At 52.0% G+C, this 23,599-nt stretch overlaps 1 protein-coding gene across 1 annotated transcript; it reads right to left on the reverse strand.

Annotated features, from left to right (window-relative positions):
* Positions 1 to 177: 177 nt before the first annotated feature.
* LOC107520848 lies at positions 178 to 19,978 on the reverse strand. Its single transcript, XM_036235363.1, has 2 exons — positions 19,963 to 19,978; positions 178 to 13,096 (listed from the first exon to the last, which is right to left on the reverse strand). Exons 1-2 carry the CDS (start codon positions 19,976 to 19,978, stop codon positions 12,024 to 12,026), a joined length of 1,089 nt encoding a protein of 362 aa, XP_036091256.1. The 3' UTR covers positions 178 to 12,023.
* Positions 19,979 to 23,599: the final 3,621 nt, after the last annotated feature.

Here is a 23,599-nt window from a genome sequence, read left to right on the forward strand (position 1 = left end):
AAATACTTAATTCATTTTTTCCAGCTCTAATTTATGTTTTGCATGTCTAAAAAGGAAGGCCTGTACTGGCGTTTTTTTTTTTTTTTAATGCTAATTAATAGGTTTTAAACCACCATAAATGGAGCTGGGATAATACTATGTTTCTCCATTGAATTGTGATTTTTTTTTATAAAAAAAAAAACACATATTTAATTCTTACGTGTAAGAATCAGTCTTCCGAGAGAATGTTGTTTCTTCCTCCTTTTAAGCCACACAGTATCATATATTTTGCCTTCATTATGTTCCTCTGAAAACGTGTCTTGCGCCCTCCATGAGACTGTAAACTTTTCTGGGGTGTGGGGGACGTGTCCTCTTGATTCCCCTTACCTTCTCGCGAATATCTTGGTGTTAACTCACAGTATGTTGCTTGAGTTGGATTTTGACAGCAGATACCAAAAACGCATGCGAGAGGAGGGAAAAAGCAGATGCCGTCAAAATGCTTAAGCTCCGCGGTCCCCAACCTTTGTGGCACCAGGGACCGGTGCTCCCATGAGCATCTAATGCCTGGCGATCTGAGGCGGAGCTGAGGCGGTGATGCTGGCGCTGGGGAGCGGCTGCAGATACAGATGGAGCTTTGCTCGCTCACGTGCCGCTCACCGCCTGCTGGTAGTCTAGTTCCTAACAGGACACGAGCCATCCTGGGGGTTGGGGACCCCTGCTTTAACCGAAAGCAAAGTCAAGGCTGCTGGTCAGAACCCTTGACCGCTGGTCCACAGGACAGTCTAGAGGGCCATGATGCCGGCTTGCGGAGAGGATTGCTATTACTAGTTTGTCCTGAATGGAGCCCCGTAGGACCCAACCCCTGTGCCCTTCCCAGCTGTCCCCCGTCACACTTGCCTTGATTTCCCAGCCCCAGCTTTCCCATCTGAGTGGCAGGACACTGGGCAGAAAAACAGGAATGAAGCTCAGCACAATGCCGATGGCCTCAGTGCCACAATCACTCTTCTCCGCAGTCTGTGTTAACAGATTAGAGATCACCGAGAACATTAAAATTCATGTGGGAGCCATAGAGGGGCGGCGACAGCTGCCATCCAAGTCTTAGCCAATCAGTCCTGCCAGTCCCCGTGCAGGGTTCGTGGAACTGGCCAATCAGGCCTTCCAGTCCCCGTGCAGGGTTCATGGAACTGGCCAATCAGGCCTTCCAGTCCCCGTGCAGTGTTCGTAGAACTGGCCAATCAGGCCTTCCAGTCCCCGTGCAGGGTTCGTGGAACTGGCCAATCAGGCCTTCCAGTCCCCGTGCAGGGTTCGTGGAACTGGCCAATCAGGCCTTCCAGTCCCTGTGCAGGGTTCATGGAACTGGCCAATCAGGCCTTCCAGTCCCCATGCAGCATTCGTGGGACTGGCCAATCAGATCTACCAGTCCCTGTGCAGGGTTCATGGAACTGGCTAATCAGGCCTATCGGTCTCTCTGCAGCGTTCATGGGACGGCTTCGGTAGGAGTCTTTCTTTCCATAAACTTATGGCCATGGCCACGTGCTATCTCAACAAGGGCACCTGTCACTCTTGCTGGCAAGAGCCACCTCGAGCCATTAATACGGAACCGCATTTCTCCAGCCTTGGTAAACTCCAGCATAAGATGATCCTGCACAGCCGTGATTCCCCTTTTAAGAAGCCCGCTCGATGTTCTAAGTCCCCAAAAAAAGCTAATCCCCCCCGGGCGGCTCGGGTGGCGGTTTGGCCCTTCTCACTTTCGGGAGGGATGGCTGCAGACCTATGTCCTGCTCACCGAGGTCACCGAGAGGGAGCCCGGGCAGATCTGTGTCACTCCCCCGCCCCAGGAGGAGGTTGGGTCATTGAAGTGTCTCGCAAATACTTGCAAACAGTACGTTGGAATTTGAAGGAGGCGAAATGGTTTAGAATAGTCCAGTGGGGTCTGTGTTTGAATTCAGACTCTGCCATGTCGAGATACGTAACTGGGGCGAGTCACTTTACCTCGAGTCACTTTACCTCGCTGAGTCTTGGTCCCTGCGTCTGTTAAACACAACAATGGCCTCCTCACAGCAGCGTTGTGAAGCTTAGTCATCTGTGTTTGAAGTGCCTGGCCCACGGTAAGCTCTCCATACGACGTGGCTATTATTAGGACTGGAGTAAGTGGGGTTTATTTAGAGGTTCTTGGATGGCATGGGCAGAGATCAGTGGGGGTGAGTATCGGGTTCTACTCTGTGTGTTCCCGGGGTCGCGGCCAGAGTGAGGACACAGGACTGTATGGGTCATTAGATTGTTCTAGCGTTGGCATCTTGCTGATATTAGCAAGGCTTTGTACTGTGACTGATGGTGAGAATCAGCAATTGTAGGTGAGCTGGGGCCCGGCCAGGTTTATGGGCTCTCTCTCTGCTCACCCACCTGGCTCAGTCCATCTCTCGCGGATTCGTCTCTAGAGGTGCAAAGTCGGTGGTCAAGGATGATTGCAATGACAATGAGACATAAGCATGTGTGGTCTTGGTGGCTCGCACCCCTTGCCAGAGTCTCACGAGCTATTTCCCAGAGAAAAAGCAAAGTACGGGCCAGCTCATCTCTGCACACCCCGAGCCCTGGCACCCCGTGCGGAGGGGTGGGGAGCCATGTCTGGCCACTTGGCCTCGTCTTTATTAATAGAAATTTTGGTAATACCACCTGGATGAAAAGGAGAACCCTGGCAGAGGAGGGCGTGTATTTTAAGATGACATGGTTTAAATTTAGGGACTGGGATTATGCCCCTTGGGAGACATGAAAGAAGAGGAAGCCAGATTAGCACCGAGCACCTGGCCTGGGCAAATGTCATCTCCCAAAGCGGCCACACTCGTCACACGTGCACGCCACAGCTGAGGCAGGCGCAGAGCTCGCCCACATCCGGATCTCCCCACTGCCCACAGTGCTGAGGGGACAGTCACCAAAGTCAGGTTCGGACCGGCAAGGGAGGGTGAGCCAGGCCGTGATGTACGTTCTCAGGGCAAGACACCTCTAAGCTAAAGGGCCCGACTTCGGACAACGCGAAGTGAACCGATGGCTCTCAGGAGCTGGGGACGCGGCACACTCCACCTCTGAGACACAGGTTAGCATGTTCCCCTGAGGTGTGTCGGGGACTGACGTCACCGCCTGAAGCAGAACTGAAAGTGTGATGTGCTGGACTGGCAGACAATTGCCACCTATCCGTCCAGACGGTACAGTTTGTTCTTAGATTGTTTTTAAATTAAAATTTTATTACCGCCTCCCCTAAAGTTAAGTAATCACTGTTAAAAACAGCAGTGCTCGCCCACACTTTTTCAGCTCTCTTCCATTTTTTATCTCATCTTATCCTCATGTAAAATTTGCTAACTCGCCTTTGACGCTTTAGTATAAAAGTTATTAATGTAATCATTGCAGAAAACTTTGTAAATCTAGAAAAACTGAATTAGAATATAAAAATTCCTCCGCCCATAAAAAACCACCATGATCAGTTCAGTGAATCTATTTCCATTATAGTTCCATGCATATTTTACATATGGGAAACACTATGTATAAAATGTTGTGTACTATTTTTTCAGCTAATAGGCTATTAGTATTGACAGTGCAAAGAGTTTTTCTATGCAAATTCTTTGCAAATACAATTTTAAAGCAGTAATGAAGGATGTGCCATTATATCCTTAATAAATTCTCGATGTTTAGAATTTATTGATTTCTAACCATTTCTGTTACATGATTTCAACGAACACTTTTGCGGATAGATCGTGGTCTGGATGAGCGTTGGGAACTTGCTTTTACAAATGAGGACACCTGACCGCAGACATCTGGTCACCTCATCCGCCAGGGCTCAGCCTGTGATAATGGAACAGCCATTACATCACACCTTCCCCCAATGCCTGACTCATTATCGAGAGACAACGAGAAAGACGGTTGTCGACCCGACCGAGGGAATAAGACCATCGGAGAACGACAGCCCCAGGTCCGTGCCTGCTGCCACACTCTTACGCTTGCGGACTCGCACGCGATCGGAGCTAAGAGAAGTGTTTTAGGTCCGTGGTTACAAGCCTGGGTGGTGCAACGGAATCTATTGTGAGGGGATGTTGTTATACGTGTGCCGCACTTCGAATGGTGCCGGAAGGTACGGAGCATTCAGGAGACGTCGGCCACCGCATGCCCTGTGAAGGCGTGGGCGTTATTATCTCTCACACGGAAGATCAGGGAGTGAGAAGCGTTATCAAGCAGCCTGGTCCGCTTTCAACGATTGATCAATATGATGCTGGGAATTACCTGAACTGTCACCTTGGCATGCCACGCGTGTGTCCGATGTCAACAGCTGGACGTACCAACTCAGTGGAATTGACCCTCGAACAAAACGAGTTTGAACTGTGTGGGTCTACTTATATGCAGATTGTTTTCAATAAATACATACAGCACTATGAGTGTATTTTCTCTTCCTTATGATTTTTCTAATAAAGTTTCTCTTCTCTAGCTTACTTTATTGTAAGAATACAGTGTATAGTACATACAGCATACAGAATATGTGTTAATTGACTGTTTCTGCCGTCGTATGACTTCCTGCCAACAGTAGGCTATTTATTGCAGGTCAGGTTTTGGAGAGTCGAAGTTACCCATGAATTTTTGACTGTGTGGTGGGTCAATGCCCCCCTAACCCCTGCATTGTTCAAGGGTCAAAGGCAACCTCAATTCTTGGATTCATAAACTGTATTGCATATATATTTCAATGGCCAGGCAAACAGTAAATAAATACTTGCTGTCTACAGATATACAGCGTCAACTTCTCATAGAAAGGGTATTGATTTCTGCTCTATTATTTTAAGCATCTCCACCTCCTTCTCTAATCAGCCTCAGTGCAAGCCACAGTCTGAGTCCCAGGGCCATTTTACACTTTTTTCTAACTCAGTAGTCACGGCAATTTAACTTCATTGGACAGAAGCACCGGTTTAACCAGAACTTAGCTGCAAATTAAGGGCGAAGAATCCACAGCATTGACTGTTCTTTAACTACAGTTTTGTTCAGCAAGCTCCTAGTCGGGAGGCGGGGACGAAGGGACAGCGAGCTGGACAGCAGGGAGACCCACCGGGAGGTTTGCCTGGGAGCGGGGTACACGGGGTAAACGGGGCTGACGGCGGGACCGGCTCCCTGGCACGGGGAGTAACGGAAAGCGTAGGAAATGCAGGAAGAAAGACCGGATGTGGGGCATCGGGCGGGGCTTTGCTCTCAGCCTGCGAGCCCCGCTGTGTAAGCACAGACGAGCTCTGTCTGACGACCACGCCGCGAGCGCAGAGCCCAGCATCCCCTAAGCGGCCTTTCCGCGAGAACAGCGCATGGATGTTTCGAGCCATCCAGGGGTAATTAGGAACAGCAGAGCCCGCGCATTGCTGCTTCGTGAGTCACAGCGTCCTTCACGGAAATGGGGCTTCACACATCTGGTCAGCGTTTAGACACCGTGCCTTTGGCATCTCGCTCTCTCTCTCTAGGGTTGAGATAACAGTTTCGCGGCAGCTTGGGTAGCACTCTGGACCTGTCCGCCCCTGGAGAATCCGCCAAACCTCGGCGTCAGAGGAACACAGAGACCAATGCTTTCTGACTCACTCACTGACTGAGGGCATTGCCATCCCAGGCCGCGGCCTCGGGGCGCACCCACAGAGCTTCCTCTCAGGGGACAGCCCCGCCACTGCAGTTTACCGTCTGCCCCGAAGACCACGCAAACCCAGGCCTGGCTCCAGGGCCGCCCTCTCACCTGCCCAGATGGTGGCCACCTGGACGCCCTCTCTGGTGAGTAAGAAAAACCAGAATGCGGAGGCAACATGTCCACAAGGACCACGGACGCAGTATCTGCAGACAAGCCAGGTGCATGTGCTGGGGTAAGGTGCAGAATCTTGTCACCCAGGATTTACAGGTGGTGCAGCAGGCGGGGGGCTCATAAGTGGGCTGTGAGGAGTTGGAAGTCGGCTTTGCAAGGCAAGCACTTCCCTACCCACCAAGGACATCCCATGGAAGAAGTTCGCCACCCCCCCCCCCCCAAAAAAGAAGAGCCCATCGGGAAGATACCCACCAAATGAGAGGGAAGGCAAGAGTTTAAAATCTGACCAGGTGACAGGTGCAATGTTAACAGCCAAGAAATCATTTAAAAGGAATTCACTAGCTGCGTCTACCTAAGATATTTGGAGGATGAAGAGACTTGAAATCACTCGTGTGAGGAACATATAAACAGTGATATGCGTCCTGAAAAAAGGAAGGAGAGGAAAAGGCAACCTCAGGCTGACTTGGAATATAACTCATGTCATAGGCAACAGCCACAAACAGGGATTTAAGATCGACGGCAGAAGTTACAGGTCTACTGATTTTTTCTCATTTATTTTATTTTTTTTTCATTTTTCCAAACTAGCAATCAAGAGTTCAAGTTCAGAGCTACATACTTGCATGGAATCCCAACTTGGTCATTAACTAGCTATGTGACCTTAGGCAATTTACTTCACCTCTCTGGATCTCATGTTTTTATTCTGTAAAAATAGAGATAAAAAGAATACTTCGCAAAGGGCTCTTCTGCAGGCTGAATGAGTCAATGCAGCAAATGTGATTAGCGCAGGATCTGGCACACACTAAACACTCGATGACTGTTAGCTGCTGCTGTTGTTATTATTATTATTGTCACTTGACAAGCACTTACGATGTGGCAGTGTCTGCACTAGGTGCTGTGGGTACAAAGGTCAACAGAGCACAGTCACTCCTCGAGGACCTTGCGCTCTTCATAGAAATGGATCGATAGTTTCACGAGCCGTCCTGAGGGAGAAGTCAGCAGACTCTCACACGACAGCCCACCAGCTACTGGGGATGATGGAGCAGAAGGGACTCAAGCTTCAGAAAAGTCCTCGGATCGGGTCATTGTTAAGGTCCCCTCCAACCCCAACAGTCTCTGATGCTAAATTCCTTGCCGGAGGTAACGCTGAATCACTGCGTCCTGACCCGGAGCCGGGCAACAGGGTGGGCTGACGGAGGGCGGCTGTGGCCCTGATGGGGCGGGGCTCATACGCCCCACCGCGCGGCGGTCGCCAGGTCTTGTCCTGTACTTTGGTCCCACCCCTCGAGGCAGTGACCTCCATGTCAAGCAGGGCATCGCCGAGAGTCCTCTTACTGACAGTGAGCACATCCAGGCTCTGCAACAGACCCCCAGCGGCCTGGCCCTGTCTACGGCAGTTTACACCTGCCGCTCACTGAGGTTTGTTTATTCTGACATCATGGGGAGGGTGACACGTTCTTGGAACAACGTCTGATGAGCGTGTTCCCCGAACCCTTAAAAACTCACTTAGGAAAGAGTCTGAACTTAGGAATGCGTGCACAATTCCGCCTGCGGCTTTGCCCTCGTCCGTAACCCATTCTCGGGCGCTGTGACCAGCAGTGTGACAGTGACACGAGGCCCACAGGAAAACTGCAGAAGAGCTGCTTCTAGCTCATCACCCCGGAAGTACCCTCAGCGCGTAACCGGCTCTCCCGTCGAGTCCCACAGGGAAGAGGGGTATCTAGAAATCCTTGAACTGGAATCGAAAATACATTAAGTATTTTCGTACTTAATTTGTAATAAATGTAACAAATTTAACTTAATTCGGAACACGTGTACTTAACTTGATTTCGCATTCAGTATGCACAAAAGCTGACGTATGACTCAGCTGTGGTATGTAGAGATACACAGACCCCTCTGGCAAATCCCATAAGCCACACAGACTGAACTGAATGATTTAGCGCTCGTTCCGAACTCTCCTTCAGGGTCCGTCATGCTTTAGGAATGATGCTTTTGACCCTGAACTTGACCCCGTCTTAAAGGCGGGAACCACACTTCATCCACCTGCGAACCTCATTCCATCTTTACCATGACAATAGCTGATAACTGCTAACCACGTTGAATGTGCCAGGCATTGGGGTAAAGCTTCCCATATGTTCACATATTTAATTGAATCCTTACCACGAGGGATGAAATCGTTATTATACCCTCTTCACAAAGGAAGAAACAATCTCAGAGAAGTCAAGACTGGTGATAAATCACACAGCTGGAACCCAAGCCCGGATCTGCGGGGTGCAAAAGCCCATCCGCCTACCCCATTAAGGTGTCTCTAGCTCCCGCTGGACCCAAAACAAGTTTCCTGTAAGTAACCGAAACGACGATTATTGCAGGAGAGCCGACCGCGGCCCTCTCCGCCAAATATCTGATGACCGAGCAGTTTACCACGGGCGAGAGGAATGGATCTCCGTGATTTCATTTCTTGGCAACCCAGGACTGAGATTTAAAAAAATGTTTTGTTATTATTATGTTATTACAGAATTCTCATTTAGGAAAGGTTATAAGTTGACTAAAGTCAAACAAAGAATGTTTACTCAAATAAAAACGCTCCGCGCGCCGCTGGTCCTAAGAGGTCGAGATTCGAGCGCGCTGTGCCGGCACACATCTGGAGCGGGGTGACAGGGCGAGGGCAGGGTCGGGGCTGACAGCACCCCCTCCTCCGGCTAGCACGGACGGCGGTATCTATTCCTCTTCCTCTTTTTTTTTTTTTTTTTTTAAAGAAGAACAAACCAGAATGGGACCAAAGATCATTTTATTCCACCTTGAACTTCAGGAGCAAATCGTAAGCAGACTGCAAATATGTTTTAGTCGGGACTTGTGAACGAGGGCCAAGTTCATGACACTCTCGTGCCCTAAGGACGTTACCTCATCTTCCCCTCTTAACAACTGAACGGAGAGGAAACGTGTTTTGTTTTGTTTTGTTTTGTTTTGTTTTGAGCTTTGTGTTTTGGATTCGTATTTAGCTGACTAGATTTCAAATCTTGCAAGCGATACTTTTAAAATTATTTTTGAAGCCCCTTTTAAAGAGGTCTCCCCACTTAAAAAATAAAAAAGTAATGTTTAAGATTGAGGCAGGAAAATTCTAAAGCACTGATCTTGCCTTTTAGGTTCTCCGGTGCTGGGGTCTGGCCCCTCTCGGGGTACGTGGAGACCCCGATATTACAGCCCTTTTGCAGAGAGCAGCCGCACCTCACACAACGTCGTGAGTCCCTGGAGTGAGAGGCAAGCCACGGGCTCCCCATAGAAAAGGTAATCATGAGAGGAAATGGGAGAAGGAAATTTTAGAAAAACATTCCGACTTTTTAAAAGCCGAAATCAAAGGAAAGGAGAAGGAAAGCGGGAAGGAGTGACATGGCCACTGTAGTCACCTGTCCCTCGGAACGGGGAAAAGCCGTAGGAGAGGCTGCCTGGGACCTGAGCTGGGGGGCTTGGGACTGTCAGGTGGACGTGCTGTGTCCCGGGGATGTCAAAGGTGGTCGAGGCTAAACCTTCCAGCTAGAGGAAGCTCCAGCACCTTCCCTATCGATTATAAAATGCCTGCGAAGAAGCTCTGAACACGATAAAAGCACAGAGCTTAGAGGTTTTATGTGTAGCATTCACGGTTTTGACCACTGACATACGAAGATCCACGTGTGCAGAATATGTTTTGCTGAGGGAAGAATCATAATGGAGGGTTTGAACCTGGCAGACGAAATAATACAATGAATAATTCAAATCTGTGTGTGTGTGTGTGAGAGAGAGAGAGAGAGAGAGAGAGAGAGAGAGAGAGAGAGAGAGAGAGAGAGAACAATGATCCTGAACAGAAGTAAAGCTAATGACGTGGTGGCATTTACATATTTGGGGACCTAGTCATCCTCTTTTTATATCTTCGTAAACGTCATGTGTTGACTCCAATCAGCTACTACGGAGGAAGAATTCACTCAGCAGGTCCGGGTGCTCGGTCCTCGCGTGTGTCTGGGGAAGCCTGGGGCCAGACTGGCCCTTGACCTCCCGGCGGTCCTCATGTGTCTGATCGGCGATGCTGTGGGCGCCTGGACGAGGCGGGCACGCTGCCCCAGCCAGTGGCGACTTCGCGGGTCCTTTTGGCGGGAGTCGTTAGGCACCTGGTTGCATGGGGGGGGGGGGGTCCTGAGTTTCGCTCACCAGGACGAGTCGCGTCGAAGCATGTGCGTCTGTGACCGGCCCGTCACACGAGCTGCAGGTCATGAGACCGGAATGCGCTTCCCGGGGCAGAGACATCCACACGTGTCTCTGTAGTTTACTTCTGGGAAAAGACTGTACTATGCGGCCACAGGTAGAAAAAGACTCAGAAGCCTAAATCTGACATCGCTGGACCCTGCCCAGTGTATAGCCTTCTTCCTGTCATTCGTGCTGTGAATCTCTGCTATACTAAGACTTCACCTGAAGTAAAAGTGAGTCCTTAGAGCAAATCGCCAAACTCGAGTTGGTCACAGGACGCTGAGACTATAACAGATAGACTGAGCGGCATAATAAACCAGAGACTCGGGGTGACAGTTACGGTAGGTGAGGAAAAATGAGGGTGCTAGGTCTGGGCATCCTGCTTTATTGTTTTCTTCTAGGATAGATGTAAAATTCCTTTATTTGTTTTAAATCAGCTTCCACCTGCTCCAAACACCCTCGCTGAGCGAGTAAGTGTAGAGCTTATCTCTACCACGGCATGTTTGGGGGAGGCTGTTTTTGTTTGTTTGTTTTGTTTTGTCTTTTAATCCTAGGGTCATATGAGAATCTTGGGGCCTAACCAGTCCAGCATTCTTGGAAGGGCCTTTGGCCCCCACCCCGCTCCGATTATTGATGGCCTCCTCACTGTCCCTTGAAGGTAGACATGTCTGCTGTCCTCTGCCAAACCAGGGCACAGAGATGTCCGCTCGACTTGTGTCCAGCAACTCTGATAACCAAGAGTCGGCTCCCACCGAGAGCCGGGAGGGAGGCCTCACTACACACGGCATAGCAGAGCCCAGCCCAGCCCAGCACCTCTGCTCACCTCCACCGGACAACCACCTCTGGCTTGCGCAGATGAGGCTTCCGGTCACGAAAACCTCCTTAGAGATTGTCATCTGGGCGTCTGGTGACATCTGCTTTGAGCCTTGCAACACGAAAGCCACGGATCACTATTTCTGTCAAGACCACGGAAAGGTCTGGGGACCTTCTCAGGATATAAAGGGGGCGAAACTTACATCGGCGAGGACAAGACAGAAATTAACCGCACTGCCAATTACCTTGCTGCGTGAGGAATGCTCGCTAGAGGCAATTAGTCTAGTGGATAAATTGCTCCAGCCCCAAGCCGAGCACGCACGCGTCACCACAGGCAGGCGGAGCGGGACGGGGGACCGGACAGGTGGGGGGCAGGACGCTGTGGCCGTGCTGCCGCGATGGCCTCAACGGGTCAGCCGGACTGTGACCGAGACAGGCCGCTCCCTGTCGCTGTCCAGACGCGCCTGAGAACCCCCGGGCCAAGCCGCGGTGCCAGAAGCAGGATCGCCATCAATGAAAGCCGAGAGTGTGTTTCCCCAGAACCCAGCCCCGGAAGGACATCTCGATGAAGAGGCAGCGAAGCGAGCGGGCCGATGGGGTGGGTTTTCTCTTCGGCGAGGGCGCGGCGGGGCGCAGAGAGCGTTTGCATCAGTGCCGGCTCCGGCCTCCGCAGGGCCGGCCCGGCCCTCCGCAGGGCAGTCGGTGAAGGCCGTGCCGGGCTGGCACGGGAGGCCCCTACGGTAGCGCGGAGCAGACGTCCGCCGAGGCTCAGAGACCCCGAAGCCGTACTAGGTGGCTTCAGGCAAACGACCGCTCTGAGCTGCAGGTTCTCGCGTGGAATAGAGACCATTTTACTTTTCAGGGTTGTGGTGAGGGTTAGAAATAATATCTGGCACCTGGTGGGCACTGAATAGTGGCAGGTGATAATAATTCCCTCTTGTCGATGACACCGGTCGTTTCTTATCCGGGACCAGGGCACCGGGCTAAGCAATCTCCAGGCACCGCCTCGCGGCCTGAGATTTTAGCCGCTGCCGATACCGGTCTTCTTTCTGTTTGAATTGACCCAAACGCACACGGCCATCCAGGGCACAGCAGCAAAGTTCAAGATCAGCCACGCCCCCCCATTCCGCCTTCTTGGGGCCCTCTTTCCGCCCTCCCTTTGGCCACGCCCACTGCCACTGTGAGCGCGTCTGACTCTCCCTGATCACTGCCTCTACCCAGCTCTGAGTCCCGTTTCCTCTGAGAAACGGTTCGCCGAAGTCGGTGGCATAGGGCCGATGTGAATCATGCACCTCTGCCAACGTCCCGATAGGTGCGAAGGGACCACCAGCGCCGGTGCGTGTCGCGAGCCACCGCGCTCACTCCAGGGGGCCGGGCACGCACGGGGGCCCCTCCCCCGCCAGGCACATGGCACCGGCTGGGTCCCTCGCTTGCCTGGCCTCCAGCAGGGGCAGCCGAGGACACCTCCCTGGAGTGACGACACTGTCTGTCGCTGGGGCCGCTCGGCCCAAGCCGCCCCCTTCCTGACAAGGGCACCCGAGGCCAGCCTGGGCGGGGTGACAAGGGCACCCGAGGCCAGCCTGGGCGGGGTGACGACGTGGAGATTAGACGCCCCTGTGGCTGTGGGCTCTGCCCCCGCCCGGCAGGGACCAGGGACCGGCGAGTGAGGCTCCGGTCGACGGCTCATCGACCCAGAGCGAAACATGAGTTTACCCCGGCAGCCCGGGCGACAGGTGGGGCTCTGTTTCTGGAAGCCCAGGAAAGGTCCTACTCGGCCGCCTAAGAATAGCATTTTCGTTTCGGAGGGCGGCCACAAAGGTGGCCCCCGAGGAAGGCAGGCGCACCCGAGTCCCACCGTTATGAAAGCAAGATGCCATCCTCTGGGATGTGGAGGGTTCCGGCCGCAGCAGAGCTTGGCTCGCCCCGATGAACACGGCACGTGACTTGCACGAGGCGAAAACGCAGGTGGGAGAGGAACTCGTGGAATGGGACAGTGCCACTTGATAGCGGAACCGTTGCACGCCCTAGACCGGGTCAGGATGCACGCCGGAAGGGCGACGGCTTCCAAACCAAAGGCGCTGCTGAGAGGGCACCGCCCTCCAAGGCGCGGGGCGGGAGGCTGGCTTCTGGAATGAGGGGCGGGACCCGCATGAGAACTCAGACCTACGCTTCCCCCCGGCTGCTTCTGGGCACTCTTCCTGGATGGACTGTCCCCTCCCCCCACATTCGTGTCCCCTGGGGTGAGTATTCCAAGAAAACGATTGACCTCTTTAGAAACGAGGCAGGCTTTGCATCACCCGAAGCTAGCTCCACGGAAATATGTCTGTCTTGAAGCAACATGGTGGTAAAAAGGTTAACACGGAGTTTGAATTTTATTTCCAGGCAGACATCCTTCGCCCTGGGGGAAAGACTGAAGCTGCCCTGTGGCCCAGATAATTCAATCCCGGGGTGAGCAAGGACATCTTAGAACATTCTGTTCTCCTCCCCTGCGACCAATTAAAATCTGTAGGCATCTTTCTCGTTGACCAGGCCGACTTACTAATTGAAACGGATGTGTGATGTTTTCATCAGCTTCCTCTCACCCTTCTCTGCCTTGCCGGCGGAGAGGGAGTTTGGCCATCATAGGGCTCCAAGCACATGAGGCCCGGGGCACAGACATACTCCCCCTTTAAACCACAATGCCATCCTCACACACTGAGCAGGATCCCCAAAGGGCTGGTGCCAGACTAGGGGGTGTGATGGTGTCCCCGAATATCCCTCTCGGTTTGTCCAGATAAGCAGAATCTAAATACCAGGACAGCACCTTCAGGATGTGCGACCAACAATCAATCCGCCGTTCCCACGGACGGGCTCCTGGCCTCTGCCGCCCTGAGCGCCCGTCCCTCTGCCTGACCGGGAACGCTCCCAGCAACGGAGGCCCCGGCGCCCGCCCTGAGCGGGTCCGTCCTGCAGATGGGCTGCGAGCGTCTCTTCTGCACACGCACGCGGCCCAGAGAATGTTAGAGCCCGTCCCAGACAACGCCCAAGGGGAGGCGCCATGCGGTTTAGACTGAGTGAGATTGTCCTGCCCCCTGGGAGGGCCTCCGCGTCAGCGACCTCTGACCTCCGCGATGTTGGGTCTTTATCATCCGAATGGCCTTGGAAGCCGGGCAGGACTCCGTCCCGCTGCGAGGAGGCTTTGCTTGGCGAGATAGCGGACCTAAAAAACCAACCACCACCACCACCTCTGAGACAAAGATTCCAGCTTCGGGACCTGTTTCCGAGTTTTCTAAGTGGGAACCCAAGGATGGGCCACGGTTGGGAGAAGCCGTTTCAGCCTTGAAGCCGCCTCTCGCCACAGTGGCAGGGAGAGGTGACAGTGTCGCGATTAGGGCCGCGGACGACGGGAAGGGACCGGGGGAAGCCAGGCGTACAGAACGTTCGGGAGAGCAGCGCCCGGCTACCCGGCGGCGAGCTCTGCGCAGAGACTCCCGGGCTCGGCGGCGGGGGCCCGGCCCGCCTCGAAGGGCCTCGGACGCCGGGTCTGGAACCGATGCTCATCCGAGCAGTGCCTCCCCGGACGGCCTTGGGCCGACTCCCCGGCCTCCCCGGATCTCGGCTCAGGAAAGGTGCGAGGAAGTGACTGTCATAAATCGGGTGGCAGAGGAACAGGAGAGAGTCGGAAAACGTCTTCTCACGAAGGGCAAGCAGACAGTCGGCCCACTGTGCCCCCTCCGTGCGGGCTCGGTCAGCCCTCCTCACAAAATCCGTCCTCAACATCCTTCTACGGACAAGTGATATGCGCAGACGCCCACCTCGGTCCAGGGTAACACGTCTTCCACACGCCACGCGCATCTACCAGTGTTTAAGAAGATGAGGAGGTGCACAAGCCACGCTAAAAATAATCATAAGTTATAAGAAGGAATGCTAAAACTTTAGCGTTTACAAAGGCGACCTGCAGTTGTACGGAAAATCGCTCTGCGGACGTAGCTTGTGACTCCGCAATGCTGAATAAATGAGATGTTTCACCCTTTCGACACGGCGTGACCTGTCTGAGATTCGCCCGTGTGATAAGTGACCTCAGTGCCCTCTGCCCCTGGGCCCCCGACAGCACATTAACTAGGAAAACAGACTCTTCCTTCGTCTTGTCCTATATGCATTCACCTCATCTGCAGCGTGCGGGATGTGTGCTATGCACCCACTGACCTATCGGGATTATCGACAGAGTGTATGTTCACTGGCCAAGGCAGAGCTTTAATTTTCTAGGATACACAGTCTGGAAAACAGTTTCAGCAAAGAAAAAGAAAGAGAATTTTCCCAGCTAGTGGTTTAAAAAAAAGGCGAGGTGGGCCTGCAAAAAAAATACTTTTAAGACCTTTTAGGGCTGGTCACCTCTGACTCACAGCTCGGCTCTTCCCAGTCTCTCTTCCATCCTCTGCTTCCACGCTGGCCCTGGGAGCACTCCCCAATGAGCACCGTACAGCCTACACACTGGGAGCACTCTCCAATACACACCCTACAGCCTAGCCCCTGGGAGCACTCTCCAATGAGCATCCCACGACCTAACTGCCATTCAGAGTCCGCTTCCTGGAAACACAGCCTGTGACAAGTTGCCCTGATTCTCTACAGAAATATGGATTTTCAGGAACACGTTTATCATTGGGATCGGTCAAGTTCCTCAAATGAGAAAGAACAGAGGCATCACCTTGGAAACAATTAACGACGAAGCCGACACAACCCAGGAAGAAGCGATGAAGAAGAGAAAGTTGCACTTGACCATCGAACGGTTTGTGATGTTGGTGATGATGATGTTGATGATGACGACGATGATGATGGCGATGATGATGTCAGTTCAGCTAAGTTTTCTTCTACGTGTCTTTCGTTATTCATTTCGTTTTGGTTACTTCCTTCTGAACGTTGCTCATCTAAAATTGGCTTCTGTTGTCCATATCGACTTCCTCTCCCTCATTTTTATAATCCATTTTTCGGCATTCGTAGAGAAATACAGTTTTTCCTCTACAACCGTTGACTTCATTTTTTGCAGTATCTATTCTGTTTATTATCTTCGAGGCATATTTTAATTATGCCATCACATTTTTATTCTCCCAGAATTCTCTTCTCACCTCTGTCAGATATTTTGTTATGTCTGCCGGGACCCCAAAGGGCCACATTTACATCATTTCTCAACTCTCATTTCAGAAGCCCTGGCCTTCTTTTATTTATCGAGAACACAAAAAGAACATTATCTAGTTTATTTTTAGTCTTTTCTACCTATGCTTTTCCTCAGATGGTAGTGACCTTGAATAAAACTGACTTATAAACTACCAGATGACTTTTCATTGGTTTCACGTTTTTTTTTGTGTTGGTTCATGCTCGATTCATAAAAATCGAGGATTTCTTTTGCCACTGAGTAATTCGTAATGTGTTATTCTTTCCAGAGATTACTAAATAATTGATTGGCGGCCCGAGTTTCTGGTTTGTTGCAACTATCATCTGAATTAGCAGAGCGGCTTTGACGGAAACGTAGGATAAAGTAATCAGATAGAATTTCCATCCCACCAGAAATCTTGCCTTTTACCCAAACAGGAAACCTCCTGTTTCGTGGGCTGCGAATAACAGACCACGAAACCGTCTTACTTTCACTTGAGAGTGATTCGAAAGCCAAGCGAGTGAGCTACACTCGGTGTGCGCTAGGGGAGTGACAAAGGAGAGCGGTTAGAAGTTCAAGTTCGGGGGCAACTTGGGTTTCTGCTGTGTGACCTCGGGGGACCCGCCTCTGCGAGTCTCAGTTTTCTCAGTTTTCTCCGTGTGTAAAGGGTGCTAGTAATACACCCCTCGCAGGGCCACTGGGAAAAGAAGCGCGTCATATCACTAGAGTATTCGGGGCACTGTCAGTACCGAAACTAACACGCGACAGGTATTCGGCGGCGCAGCAACTACAATACTTTGTTAGTTGCACAGTATTTCCTAAGAGCTGATATCTTCCGTTGTTTCTTCCTAAGCAAAGCATTTGTACCCATTTTTTTTAAAGAACCTGGTAATCAAATTCCTACATGAATATAATAACGCATTGAAAAAAACAATTGAATTAGCTTTACGTACATAAAAAATGCATGACCGCAGGCCCCTTGCCAGCGGCTGATTGACAGTTAACCAGAAGGCAGAGCCACAGCGAGAAGCCCAGGATGCGCTCGGCCAGAACACCTTTCAGTTTTGCCTCAGTTTTACACCCCGAGCAGCTTAGCTTAAGAGTTTCTTAGTCTCGCAGACTAAGAAAGACTATAATATAATCCAGAATTTAATTTCATTTTTTTTATCAGGTGAAAATGCTTCTCGTATTGATATTTTTTTTGCCAGCTTCAGTTCGCAGAAGCGATGTTTTCAGTAAGTTCCGATTATCAATCTGGATTGTCGTGGCGGGTGGAGGAAGATGAAGAACCGCGCCCGGGGAGAGGCGACGAGGGAGAACCACAGCCAGCCCTCCGCATGAGCGCGATCGGAGACGCGACCAAAGTTTGAACGTGCTCCTTCGCACAGAAAAACTTGGGAATAACTGTGAAAGCCCGCTTTGTCATTAAACTGGCTCCTTCGAAACTTCGTGGGAAGTTTTCACACTGAAAATCCCCACGCCCGGATTGTCGGTAGTGGCTGAGCTCCGACTCTGCTGGAGGGGACGGGGCGCCCTGCAGCCTTCCGGCTGGTTAAGCCGCCCCTAGAGGCAACGCGGAGGCCGACAGGTGTCGTCCTGGACTCAGAGACGCAGAAGGCAGAAGGTCGTTTCCTTTCTTCCTGCTCAAGGGAGCCACCTACTGTGCCACTTTCACACGGTCCTGGTCCGCGCCAGATGCCAAAAATAGGACATCTGGGGGTGGGGAAGGATTACATTTGTAATCAGTCAAAATTGTGTTAATGCATTTTTTTTTCATTCTTCTTTCATGAACTAGAAAGGCAAGGAAGTAAACAAATTTTAAGGGACTACCCCTCTGTGCCGGGAATGACAGTGGTTCATTTTCAAGCCTTCAGGTGGCCCCCATGAACTCCCAGGCCACTGGACAAATGCCTGGCTGGTCCCAGAGGGGGGACGGAGCCTGGGTCTTTCTGAGCATGGCCGGAGGTTCTGTGGCGAGGCAGCCGCTCTGTCCCTCGTCAGGCCGACTGCCCACACCTCCGGGCTGAGCTCCTGCACCCGCTGCCTTGCGTGGCTTAAACAGCTCTCCTTCCCAGTAGCAATGCAGTGCCGAACCAACTAATTCTGTTAAAAATTAGGAAGTGGAGACCAGGCACCGGTGATTGAAGTTTCCACAGTCCCGTGGAGAAAAGGCAACAGGAGTGAGTGGCCTTTCCTTGAGTCGAAAGATCAGAGCCACGTTACGCTGAAAAGCCCTGCCAGGCGCACATCGCAGCCTGCAGCCTGAGCCTGCACATCGGCTTCCACTTAAACCTAACGATCAGAGCGCCCCAGAAATTTGGGGGCTCGCTTATTCCTTAAGGATCGCAGCCGACCGTTTCAAAGGAGCCGCGGAGAGCTGCCTCTGCGTTGGCTCGTTCGGCCTCTGATAAGCTGGTTTTAGGCTCCTCTCCAAAACTACTTCCGCCACAAGGATTGTGTGGGTCACAGCGGGACATTTCAAAGCAGAACTCTCCGAGGACGCTGAGAAACAGGTTGCCAGTGCACATCGATTGTTTCCAGTCGCTTTCAAAAACCAATGAGTTTTAACCTCATCACTTTTTTCCTTTGCCTTTTAATAAAGTAGCTGCTGGTCGAAAAACGTCCCTTGGTAAACAGCAAACCCATACCGACACTGCGCATCTTTCCCTCTGCTAATGACAGAGAATGGGTAGGCGTGCCAGCGCTAAGAGTCACATTTCAGGAGCCGGGCGCTCCGTGGGGAGATGCAAACGAGGGAACAGGCTGGAGGCAAGTCGGAGGGACCTAGTGGTGAGTGGTGAAGGTCCCGCCCTCCTCCTCGGTCATCGCGGCCGAGCCGCTCTGAACCATCAGTAAGTATCTTTCAACCTTGTGATATGTCCTGGCTTGTAATACGGCTAGGTTACCAGAGTGTGCGTGCGTCCGGGTCGGGATGCTCGCTGCTCGCTGTCCTCTGCCTGACGGATGCCTTCGGAGGCCACTCCTGCCGCCCGCCCCCGGCTCCCACCCCCAGCGCCCCAGGCGCTCGCCTCTCGCTGGGGGTGAAGGCACAGCCCATTGCCGCCCCCTCCCCGGCTCCGTCTTGCCTTGAATCTCCGCTTCGCGCCAGACACGCTGCTGTGGTCTGAACGTTCGTGTCCCCCCTACAGTTCCTCCGCCGAGCCCTGAGCCCTGATGTGACGCTGCTGGGAGGTGTGGCCCTTGGGAGGTGATTAGGTCACGAGGGTGGAGCCCTCCTGAATGGGGTTAGCGCCCTTATACAAGAGACCCTCTTCCGTCATGTGAGGAGAAAGGGGGAGGCGTCTGCCTGCGCCCCGAAGAGGGCTCCTGTGGGCAGCCGACCTTGGACTTTCGGCCTCCAGAACCTTCCGTGACCGTGAGAAGCGAATTGCTGTCGTGTGCTTCCCGCCTGTCTCCCGTTTCCGGTCATTTCACACAAATCGGGGCTGAGCTCCCCGGCTGGCGAAGCGCCAGGCGGGTTTCGGGAGCCCCGAGATGCTGTGCTGACCAGGGGCCCCCGGGCACATCACGCCTGGCCCTACATGCGCCATGACGTGGAAAGTTCTGGAAGCCCATTAGAGCACGTCCTCTCTGCCCACTTGGCTCCTGAGCCCACTGCCTCCCCTGCTGAGAGTCCTCTGGGGTGACGCCCACATGACAGAAGCTACAGGGCCCTCTCGGGTCTCAGCCTGAGCCCTTCGCCGCCGGCCACCCCTGGCCTTGACCTCGGCCCCTCCCGGGTCGCTGTGACTCAGCCTCTTGCGCTCCAGCACCGCCTCGCCGGGTGCTCTTCTCGGTCCCCCGGGGCCTCCCACGAGCACTCCCGGTACGGACTCTGCAGAGGCGGTGGGCAGTGCACCTGATCAGACACTCACCCCCGCTTACTAACGCTATACGCCTGGGCACCTCACTTAGCCCTCCGAGACTCAGTGTCCCGTCTTATGGGGCCGCTAGAGAGATCAAATGAGACGAGGTAAGTGCAGGTTCTTAGCCGACTGTCACACACTTCCCGGATTGTAGGTACCGGACATCGCCGCCATCGTCGTTACCGTGATAAGTTTGCGTTTATCCCTGGGCGAACCGTAAAATCCCGGAATGCAGTGGAGACAGTAACACAGTGACAAGAGGAAACAAGCAAAGGACACGGATGAGAAAATCCAAAGTGGGTCACCAATTGGATCGAAGAAGGCAGGGGCCACAGAATGAAGGACTGAAAAAAAAACGTTTTCCATCAATGACAGTGAAAGAATATGAACCCCAACGTGCGGGTCCGTGGCCACCCGAACAGCAGCAGCTCCCGTCATCGAGGCCGCCGCTTGGCTTCACTTCCTATCCCAGTCTACACCCCCAAACCCCCAACTTCTACTAGAGATTAGAAATGTTCTTCCCTTTCTCTCCCCTTATCCTGAAACCAAACTGTGGGAGGCAGACAAGCCTGTGGTTCGGTGGCTAAAAGTTATCGTCATTTATCAACTTCTACTTTCAAGGGCAAACATGACAAATGGAATGCTGAGCCACTAACACTTGGACAGATGAAATACGCTCTAAAAATTGGGAGGCTGCACACCCATGATTCTCCTCATTGCCGGTCACCCATACATCAACTGCCACCAAGTGATAACAGCCCACAAACGCCAGCGGCTAGACGCCGATTTCTCCTGGAGTCAGCAGCAGCGAAGTATACTACAGTCCCCTTTAAAGCTCACGGGTAAATGAATTAAATATTTCTCCCAGGGGAAAAAAAAAAAGTATTTTCATTTTCTAGGACAAGACATTTTTCATCCTTTAATTAGAAGTCACTCTTAAAGAAAACTTTACTGAATTGCTTATAAGGAAGCATAAATACCCCAATCCCACACTTATACAAGAAATCTCTGGATTGCTAGTAATCATGTGGCTTTTCTCTACGCGACTGGCAGGGGGAGGAGAGGTAAACAAACAGAAGATGGTCGGGACACTGAGAAACGAGCACCGGATCCCCTGCAAATCCAAATGCACGCGCCTTTCGAGGTTACCCATTGTTTAGAATTATGTTGTCCAACCATTAGGATGGATAATGGAGCTTGAACTGTATCTGGCAAGATCCATGATCTGGGAGCAGGCCAGGCCCTGAGCGAAATTACAAAGTGGGAAAAATTATGCCTTTAATACCCTTGGGTCTCTCTCTTTTGAACATTCTCCTTACCTGGCTGCCCAGCCCTCCCTCCCCCAGTGACATCTCTCTCCAGTGACGTCCTACGATCAAGGTCTCTCTCGCCTTATCCAGGGTTACCACCACGTGTCTACCCTATATTTTAGTCCTTACGGGACACGTTCTCTGCTCGCGAATGTTAAGCCAGAGAGCGCGTCCGTGGCGGTAACTTGAGGTCGGCGACTAGCCAAAGAGACTTTCATACTCTTCAGATCACATCCTCCAACATCTCCCTCCAGGCACTCTGCAGGTGAAGTAAAATATAGTGAAATTCCTGATGAACCACAAACAAACAGCTCCCTAAATAAAAGCTATTACGATCGTTGTTGTCGTTGCTATTATCATTTCTCTGAGGACATAGGGGTCGGCGGCGAGTCCTGGAGCTCGCTGGTCCTGGCTTCACTGTATCTCTCTTTCCCTGACTCACCTTCAGCGACAGGCACTCAGCCTGAGGAAAGCCACGGTCTGAACAAGCCTCCCACCCCTTCAGACAAGGCCGCCCACATGCACCAAAATGCAATCTGTGCGACTCGAAAGAACCTCTGAAGCTCTTACCAGCTCCTCCATCTTGGAAAGCACCAATTCCGGCCTTCACGTTTGCTTGTGTTAATAAGTTGGACGGAAAAAGACGAGAATCATATGAGTTCCCTCACAGGTGGGATGTAAAATCGCAACACAAACGCAGACAGCAGCGTGGGGGTCCCCGGAAGGGCGCGGCGCAGGTAGCAGAGGGCAAAGGGCTCAACTACGCGGAGATGGAAAGAGACTCGACTTCGGGCGGTGAACGCACAATGCTGCGAACAGGTGATGTGTTATGGAATTGTACACTTGAAACACATACAATCTTATTAACCAACGCCACCCGAGATATTTAATGAAAACATTTGCAATGCGATAATACATGTGAAGCATTCAAAATCAAATAAACAAGACAGAAACAAGAAGTCTCGGAATCATCCTCGATTCTTGCGTTCCTCTCGTTTAACGCCCAGTCCGCTAGCAAAGGAAACCAGCATCGAGCCGGACCCAGACTCTAACGACGCTTCCGCCTGCCTCTGCCGCCCAGCCCGGACCCCCACGCAGCGGCCACGGTGAGCCTTGAAACACGCGAGCCGGATCGCGTTAGTCCCCTGCTCAAAACACCCAGTAGCTTCCTGTCGCGGGGCAAGATCCAGAGCCCTTCCCCTGGCCCCCGAGGCGCCGTGGTCTGGGCGCTTGTCACTTCCTGTACCTTGCCTCCACCTCTCCTTGCTTCTCCCTCCGCCCGCCCCGGCCTCCTCGCTGTCTCATGCCCGCCCTGCAGCCTCCCGCCGGAGGCCGATGCCTGCGCTCACGCCTCCGCCTGGACCCTCTTCCCTCGAGTGCCCGCGTGGTCCAGTCCCTCACGGGCCTCTGCTCGGCCGACTGGTTCGAATGGACCTTCCTGGTCGGCCTTAAAAAACACCCCAGCTCTCTCCGCCCCCTTACCTTGCTATAATCTTTTTTTATCACATTCATCAACACCTGCTCGTGAAAAAACACATAAATACATATATGCATATATATTTATATTTTATTTAATTTTAACCCCCCCCCCAATTAAATTAAAACTCGCCTGCCGCGGCCCTATTGCTGTGCCTGGGATATACGTGCTCAGTAAAGATCCGATGAATGAAGGTGCTAGAAACTCTATTTCCAAAGGCGATCTTAATCTCTAGCTTGTACTGCCTGCCAGGAATTTTTTGAATTTTTCGGATCTGTACAGGAAACGTCACCACATACATCTCTCAGGCTAAATCGTGTTTAACCGCTTGGCACGCTACCTAACACACATCGGGGCTTCGATGCTCATTCTCCTCCCCACTCCCTTCCTTCCCCTTTTCTAATTTTGTCCTAATTTTCCTACTCCGCGCCTGTGTAATTATTCAGTGTCCCATTTACTATCAAAATGCCCTGTTTAGAATGACAAATGATATGGTTAGCCTAGTACTGGTTCAATTACAACCTGAGGGATCTCTTTAAGCAATTTAGAGATAATGGCCATGTGCTGGGAAGCAATAGGTATTTTCGCCAGAGCAGGTTCTTAGAGGGAGTGACATGTAATACACATTTGTCCTGCGTGCCTCTCAGTGCATTTGTGAATAAAAGCATGAAAAATTTAAAGCTCTAGACATATGGGAAAGAATTCCTGGTAAGGAGAACGGGAATTAGGTGGCAAAGATGGTGTAGGGACTATTGATTAATTAATATACACGTAATAAACGTGGGAGAGTCTCCAAAACATCCTTAATATGATTATCAGGTGGGAAGAACAGTAGAAAGACCGAGATCCGACAGTCGAAGAGATACGGGCTGAGAATTTCCCAAGCGCGACGTGGCTATCCGACTGCAGGGCCATTTCGTTCCGTCCGTGCTCCAAAGTGCTGAGAGGAAATCCCTGAAGCTCCTGAAGTCCGTATCCAGCCGCGATGACTTAAGACTTAAAGAGAAA

The sequence above is a fragment of the Rousettus aegyptiacus genome, unplaced genomic scaffold (assembly GCF_014176215.1).
Source record: "Rousettus aegyptiacus isolate mRouAeg1 unplaced genomic scaffold, mRouAeg1.p scaffold_m13_p_18, whole genome shotgun sequence".
Classification (NCBI taxonomy): domain Eukaryota; kingdom Metazoa; phylum Chordata; class Mammalia; order Chiroptera; family Pteropodidae; genus Rousettus; species Rousettus aegyptiacus.